Below are 7777 nucleotides of genomic sequence, written 5' to 3' on the forward strand. Positions count from 1 at the left end.
GTCCACCCGGCGGGAATCCCCTCGGGAAGCAGCCCCAGTGGGCTCACCAGCGGGAATTCCCTCGGGAAGCAGCCCCGATGGGCTCACCAGCGGGAATTCCCTCGGGAAGGGGGGCTCACCGGCGGTGCCGGCTGTGCCCGGGGTGCTCACGCTCGTAGCGGTGCCCGGCGCGCTCGTAGGAGCGGGAGCGCTCGTGCCGGTGGTTCCGGTAGTAGTGGCTCTTCTTCTTGTACTTGCCGGAGTGGTCGGAGCGCTCCCGGGAGCGGCTGCGGGAGCGGGACGAGCTCCGGCTGCGGGACTTGCGCGCTTTGTGCGCCGAGTATTTGTAGTCTTTGGATTTCTTGTAGCTCCGGACCTTGGAGCCCTTGTAGCTGGAGCTGTGGTTGAACTGCCTCGGAGGGGAATCGCTGCGGCTCCGCGAGCGGCTGTGGGATTTGGAGCCGCTGGATGTGGAGTAACTTTCACTCTTCCTAGAAAAAAAGGAGAGCAAACATGATTTTCTTAACTTCTACCAACTTCATTTTGGATTTTGCTGTTCAGTACCCCGTGAAAACTCATCTTGTGTCCTGAACTTATACCTGGCTACTGTAAAAATACTGATTTTTAGGAATTCTTATCCCATTCTACAGCTTCAGTTACAGTAATACTGTAAACACCCACACCTGGAGTTACTCTGGAGTTTAACGAGCAGCCCACGCTGCTGGGTCACCTCAAAGCCTCTTGGTGATGAGCTATCAAGGCTGGCACTGGGAAACTGGAGCCTGGGAGGCTCTGGGAGCACACCCTACCTGTGCTTAGGGGATGCAGACCTCGATGGTGATCTTGAGTAACTCTGATCTCTGCTTCCACTTCGACTTCTGCTCTCTCTTCCTTTCTGGACACTGCAAGAGACCATGAACACTCAGTTATTTTGTTTCAGGTACCCATGGCAGAAAAGCAGCTGCTTCTTTATGAAACCTTACCCATTTACTGGGCTGTTGGAGCTGGTTCTTTTGGCTCCCTCTGTTTTCCTTTTAGCATTCTTCATGGCCTGCACAGGTAGTGGTGAAGGTTTATTTCCTTTAACCTCTTTTGGAGACTCTGGAAGAAGAAGCCTTTGTTATGTCTTTGGAAAGTACCTGCAAGGACTGAAGCCTCCCCTCTGCCACGATCAGAGCTGCACAGCTGTGCTTTGCACACACACAGCCACCCACAAGCAGAGCTGAACAAGTTCACAGGAGGCAGAAATTCATCTGAAACATTTCTGCCAAAGTATTGAAGTAACCCCGGGGAGTGAACTGCAAGAGAAGGCAGCAAAGCACCCTCCTTTTCTTGCCAATTATTCAGCATTGTTTGAAAGGTAAACTGGGGAAGAAGATGATGAATGTTGTCTTCTAGGTGAGACTGCACCAGACTGGAAACTTTCAACCAACAAATTCCCCACCCAACACCCCGAAATGTAACCCCTGCCACAGCACCTCTGCTTCAATATTGCTTTAGCACAACATGCCAGTGGCAAGTATTTCAGTTTATTGCCAAATCCACATAAAAGCAAGTCCCTGGACTATATGGGTTTAAACTAGTCTTAATTTCAGACTAATTTGATTTTAGCTTTTATCTGATTCAAGAAATCACAAAGTTACAATGCTATTCAAACCCTGCCAGCTGAGTAGTGCTAGAAGCCATCTTAAAAAAATCCCCAACAACCCCCAAACCACACGTGTATATGCTTCCCCAAAAGGGTAAATATACATGAAAGATGAGAAAGAGTTATTAAAAATGAGTTATCCACTATTTACCATTTTTTGGGATAGGGGAAAATCCCGATGTGTTATCCAAGCTCGGGACTCCCTCAGGTACCAGACCTTTAGCTTGTGCTTTTGCCTCTTCAATAGCCAATTTCTTCTTTTCTATTTTACTTTCCAGATCAGATAAATCCACCTGTGAACACAGGAGCACTGCTTGTGAGAACTGAATTTCCTGGTTACTCACTCACAGGAAGGGGAATGAAAATCCAACGAGTCCCAGACAGTGACTGCTCTTTGTTCACTCCCAGGCTTGCAGCTGTGGTTTCAAACAGGGTCAAATTTTCCAACTCCTGCTCTGAGCTGCAGCCTTTACTGAGAGCTCCCAACATGAAAAAGAACCAAACCTTTTTCCTTGTGTAGAGCTGCAAGATTTTTAAGCAGATTTCTTGAATTTCTTCCTCTGTTGCTCCGAACAGTAAAAACCAATGTGGGCGATTTGGAAGTGGGATCTGAAAGGGAGAGAGAGACAAAGCTCAGATTTCTCCTGCTGTTAAAAGGCTTGAAAAATCCCCAAATCCATGGAAGTGTGGCTCACCTCCAGTGTCCTGGCTGCCAGGTAAATGCAGGCACAGGCAATGCTTTCTGGCTGGAACCTCACAAAGACATCTGTTCTCAGGCTGTCGTTCATGTAGTTCCTGAAAAACAGGAGAGCAGAAGGTTGCAAGGCACTGCAAAGCTCTTTGGGGTTCTTGACTTGGTTTTACTTCTACAAGGGCTATTTCTTTCTGCATTCAGTTACTAGACTTCAACATTATACTCCTGTAAATCTAAAGAGAAGCTGAATGGTTTTACTAAAACAAAAATAAAATAAGTAACTAAAATAAATCCCTCAAGGGGAGGGATGTGTGACAGAAACAAAGTCTGACTGCTGAAAATTCAGTGGTGAGAAGAGAACCAATTTTAACTTCACTTTTCCTGCTAGATGTCTACTGGCCTGCTCTCATGCAATAAACAAGTTATTTTCATCAAGACAACATACAGTGTGCTCAGAAATACTCAGTTAAAGAATTTTAGGTTCACATGTTCCCCTGCAATAGGGCAGAACCAGGTATGTGGCAAAAGCTGCAGCTCCTGTAGCAGTTCTCCCATGAAATGCAGTCCTCTTCAGCACAGCTCAACTTCCAGTGGGGTTTAAGGGTCCATTTCCATCCAGAACAGGATTCTTTTTGATGCAAAAAGTCAGCCATAGGAGAAATCAGGGTGTGTGGGAACGTCAGTTCAGGAGAACAGTCAGTATTCAGGCAGATCTCCTCTTTGGCACATGAAATAAGGTTTCCAAATTGTCCCATTTCAGTAAGGTTGCTTAAAATGTATATTCACAGAATGAGAAAACTGTAAAATATTGCACATATTCCAGTCAGTACACTTAAGCATTATGCTGTTAAAGCTTAAATACACAAAGTAAATTCCTGTGAACCTGTCAGCTGATGTGCTTTAGAAGGTCTAGACTTGGGAGCACATACGTCAGTAAAATATCAGATGGAGAAAAACTAAAACCAGACACAATAAAAGTCTTTAAAGTAATACTTTAAAGTAGTAATTAACCATGTGGGTACCCAGTATACAAGGATTCACTGACCCCCAAGATATCCAAACCAGAGACCACAGGCCAGGCACCTGCAAACTGTTTACAAGAACAGAGAGGAGGAATTTGAATCCCAGGAGTATCCAGCTCCCATCTGCCCCAGCTGTCCTCTGTTCTTGTTTATACAAACAGCAACTCCTGCCCCAGAGAAGCAACACTGACCATCAGCTCATCTTTCTCGGAGAAAGGAACTTCTAAACCTCCTGGTGTTGTCCTACTGCAAAGAGAGCACAAACCTTTTGGCCAAAGAAGTGATAAAGGAAAAGGTGACTTCAAACATCTGGAAGCTGCAAAGCTTTTTGCTGATTTGCCAAATTGAGGACCATGCCAGCTTCCAAGTTTGGCCTCTGCACATCTTCCCTGTGGGCTCAGTCAGACACTGGAGGAAATGAATCCTTGTCACAATAGCTTAAGAAAAAGGTAATGTTGTAAAAATGCACATTTCAAAAACCAATTATACTGGATACCCACCAGTTTTCGGGTACTGGAAGCAACAAAGGCGAGCACACAGATGTGTTACTGTAACATCTGACCCCTTTCTCAACTGGGGTAACTCCCTCCCTCCCCCCACCTCCCCCTCCTTCCATAACAAGCAGATTCCTCGCAGTGAGCAGTCCAGAGCTCCCATTCCACTGCTCCATGCAATGCTTCTGGGAAGTGTCTCTAAATATCACATTTTGTCTCCAAGCTTCACACGTGTACTAGTTTACAAATGGAAACTGTTCTTTTTTTTGTTGTTAATTCATCCCTTTTAAAGATTTAAACCCCACCTTAATATGCTTTATCGTATAGAAACACATCATATTAGAACAGTTAAGAGAAATAGAACATTAAAAGAAATAAAAATCTTTCAGAACTTCAACGGTCAGGTTATCAAATATACAAACAATCAAAAAATGCACAGTAAAAATAAAAATATAAGCACAAGAAGCAGTTGGCCAGTTACTCTACTATCATGTATATACCACCTGTCTAGAGCCAGCCTTCTCTTTGGAGAGCTTTGGGTTGACTGAAGACGGCAGCTATCCCTGCACCATGGGCAGCAGAGGAGAAGTCTTAGTCACTTACCCTCAGAGGCTACCCTTTGATCAAAAGAGTACAGAAAAGAAAAGTCAAAACTGGTTCTCTACACACAGGTCACAGTACCAGACAGTTCAGTCAGCAGAAATATGGTCTTTGGATTCACTAAAGGTTTTTTTTAGACCATTGGTATTGTTAAAAAGCATTATGGTTTCAAAGCGTTACTTATTTGGTAAAGTTTAAGACGTGGAATTTTATAGAAGCTTCCCACCCCCGAGCAAATATTTATTAAATGAGAGCAATAAGGCAAAGAACATTTCTTGGCGAATACGAATGCAGGCTATGCATCTATCCAGTCTTAGAAGCTGACATCTTGCATTATCCACATAGATAAAAGAAATTTATCTGTGCTGAGGTTTTGATACAACCTGTAATGAAGCTCAGGCCCTGGGAAAAGCCATTTCCCAGCACTAGGAACAGACCTGAATTACACCTAAAGTTTTCCCTGAAGAACAAGAACCCAAGGGAACAACTCTAACCCACCCAACCTTTTCCCTTCAGCTGGAAAGTCAGAGCAGAGAGGAGGGAAGTGAGAAGTCAGGGTGGAAAGCTACCTTACCATTAAAACAGTGCCTCTAACTTAAGAGGCCGATCAACATTTGGGAAGTAGTTTGGGGCACACCAAGGACAGTGCAGCTGTCTGGTGTGGCCCCAAGCACTGCTGGGCAATGCTGCCCAGTGCCTCAAGTGACATATTTCTGCTACTGCCCCTTCTGGTCTCTCAGAACAAAGAAAATCAACTTACCATGAGGTCTGGACCAGGTGTTGGTTACGTTCACATTCTAATACCTGAAGGTACATAACGATTATCTGGAAGATATGGGTTATTGAGTTATTAACAAGCATCTGGAGAGCCACCTACTTATTTCAGAGGGACATCCATGAGGCATCTGTAATCCTCTTTCAAGGCCTACAACACTCCACATGAAGGGTCTGCACCATCCCCAGTGTTTATCCACACAGCTTCTGCACCAGCTCTGACCTTCTGAGCCCTTCCATCCTGCTACTCAGCCAGGTCTTGTCTCCACCTGGGTTTGCTTTAAGGATTTTGCTGATTGATTTTGTTCTCCTACACACCTCACAAATCCTTTTAGCTGCAGCCTGGGAGAAAAAGCTGCTCACTGCAATCAGCAGGGAGGGAAGCGTGGCAGTGCTTGCAGAGAACAGACCTGACACTGTGCCTTGGTTTGTTCAGCTCTAAGGGTTTTTCCTTCGGTTTGGAAGGAAAACACAGCTACAGAGAGGAAGAATAGTAGCAGAATTCACACCAGTTAACAAAACTGCAGCTGTCCTCTGGGGTGGATAACAAAAGGAAATTCTGAATGTCAAGCAGGCCCAAAAAGAAGGCTTTGAACAGGAGTTTTTTGGAGAAGAGCAAGATCCCAACTCGGCTGGCACAGAAGTAGGAAGTTCTTTTATCCATTAAGGCACAATTTAAACATTTGAGGGAATTGTATCTTTCAAGTATCATCCCTTGCTACTTTTATATTGAGCCTTGTCTCATTTCTAGCCAAGCCCTTCACACACGAAACACTGAACTGGCTCACACAGCTTTAATACCTCAGCATGTTTCCACCAGCAGTGATCATGACAACCCCAAGCCTCCAAACTCCTTCCTGCTCAGGAATCTAAGTTAAGGTGACATTTTCTACCACCAAAGCTACCTACTGATCCAATTTGCCTTCGAGGAATACTGAGCACCTGCATCCACCTCGCCGTCACTCAGCAGTGATACGAGACCAATTAGTAAGAGTCTCTTAAATGAGAAAGAAAACATCAGGATGGTAAGAAACTAATCTCACTGATTTCACTAATTATCATGTACAGTCCACAGAGCTTCCATGCAGTCAGGCAGCCTCCTCAAAGCATTACAGAACATGAGACACTGGTTATGAAGTGAATTTATACACTACAAACCTTATGAGGGTGCTTCACATGAACACAAAATCCCAACTCCTTCAACACTCTTCTTTCTGCCTTAATTATTTGATTCTTCAGGTTCACATATTCTTGATCCAATATTAGAGGCACAGGTTTTCTGCAAGTCAAGAAGACAATCATCTTAACCCCAAAGAGACTCACATGCAGGCTGGGTCATGTAAAAATAAAAGACACCATTATTTATAACATCAAAAATATTTATTGAATAAAATGGGTCAGCTCACTTCATGAGATCCCTTTGAGATATTCCCTGATTTATGAAACAGGGAATGATGCTGTCATGAAGCTTGGTAACTAAAACACAACACAGATAGCTCAGATTATTTGGAATTCTCAGCTTACTTTTTCTCCCTCAGGTGTCTGAGGCGATGGAACACATTGATCACGTCCCGAATGCGCCTGGGGGCTTCCTCAATTTTGGATGCCAGATGGACGCAGGCCATGGACACATGCTGAAAAATAAGCATGAAATATAGTATTTTATATAATATATCAGTTCCAGTTCAGGAACTGAGCTCCTCCAACAGTTTAAGGAGGAATAACAAGAAAAAAAAAAAAGTGGTAAAACAAGGAAATTTGAAATATTTAACAAAGATCACTATTAAATAGCTTTGTAAAATCATGTTTCTCTATAACTATAGTCTCCAGGCTAGTTCCTAACGCTGATCACATCTCAAATGACAACTTGCCAAGAGAGATCAGAAGATAAATATGGCTACAAATGTCATTTAATGCCTTCTTACCTCCATGGAATGCTTCACAAAAGACTTGGTATAAAAAAACCGCTGGAATAGCACCTGTCCTGTAGCCATAGCCACCTAAAACAAGAGAAAAATCACAACAGGCATGAACAAAACTACCAGTTCCAAAAAGACACTTTAACAGATTTAAGACCCAGAAGATTAACTAAGCATGGGAGAAAGTTTAATGGTATCTAAAAAAATCTAGAACTAATACTTAAGTAACTAATTGAGTTGCCCAAAATGTTATCAACGCTGTAAATACTGCCTACAGGTCAAATACAAATATCAAATCCCAAATTTCTTTTCTAAGAAAAAAAAAAAAGTGAAAATATGTTCCAAGTTGATTAAAAGGTAAAAGAACCCCAAAAGCCAATAAAATTGAAAGTTATGAAAGTACGCCAGAAAAAAAAAAATTTGCTTTTTGGGCGTGGAAAGAGCGGGGGAATCTAATAACGTCATGATTTGCATATATTTGAACATGCTAAGACTCGGTAGCTGGAAAGTTTCACGCTCAGAGAGCAACGAGGCCGTTCGGACTAAAGTTCTCCGGGAAACAAAACCTTCCCGAGGTCACCACGACTCCAAAGGAGCCTTAAGAAATCCGTCTTTGCACAATCCCCGAGCCTCACACGGAGGCGGCG

At 43.5% G+C, this 7777-nt stretch overlaps 1 protein-coding gene across 5 annotated transcripts in view; it reads right to left on the reverse strand.

Moving 5' to 3' along the window:
* The window catches only part of CCNL2 (cyclin L2), an 8475-nt gene extending 1211 nt beyond the window's left edge, over nucleotides 1–7264 (reverse strand). Inside the window, exons 1-11 of one of the 5 annotated variants that reach the window (XM_017744072.1) lie at nucleotides 7137–7215; nucleotides 6736–6845; nucleotides 6370–6490; nucleotides 5198–5262; nucleotides 2767–4454; nucleotides 2323–2422; nucleotides 2132–2236; nucleotides 1779–1920; nucleotides 963–1080; nucleotides 789–881; nucleotides 54–470 (exon numbers count right to left, since the gene is read on the reverse strand). In XM_017744072.1, coding sequence (XP_017599561.1) covers nucleotides 116–470; nucleotides 789–881; nucleotides 963–1080; nucleotides 1779–1920; nucleotides 2132–2236; nucleotides 2323–2415 — 906 coding nt within the window. In that variant the 5' untranslated portion in view covers nucleotides 2416–2422; nucleotides 2767–4454; nucleotides 5198–5262; ... (1 more) ...; nucleotides 6736–6845; nucleotides 7137–7215 and the 3' untranslated portion in view covers nucleotides 54–115. Of the gene's footprint in view, nucleotides 1–53; nucleotides 471–788; nucleotides 882–962; nucleotides 1081–1778; nucleotides 1921–2131; nucleotides 2237–2322; nucleotides 4455–5197; nucleotides 5263–6369; nucleotides 6491–6735; nucleotides 6846–7136 lie in introns of those variants that run through there. The other 4 variants (XM_017744070.1, XM_017744071.1, XM_017744074.1 and 1 more) reach the window with 4 other exon arrangements.
* Between the last annotated feature and the right edge of the window lie 513 nt (nucleotides 7265–7777).

This window comes from Corvus brachyrhynchos, unplaced genomic scaffold (assembly GCF_000691975.1).
Source record: "Corvus brachyrhynchos isolate BGI_N302 unplaced genomic scaffold, ASM69197v1 scaffold68, whole genome shotgun sequence".
NCBI classification, from domain to species: Eukaryota; Metazoa; Chordata; class Aves; order Passeriformes; family Corvidae; genus Corvus; species Corvus brachyrhynchos.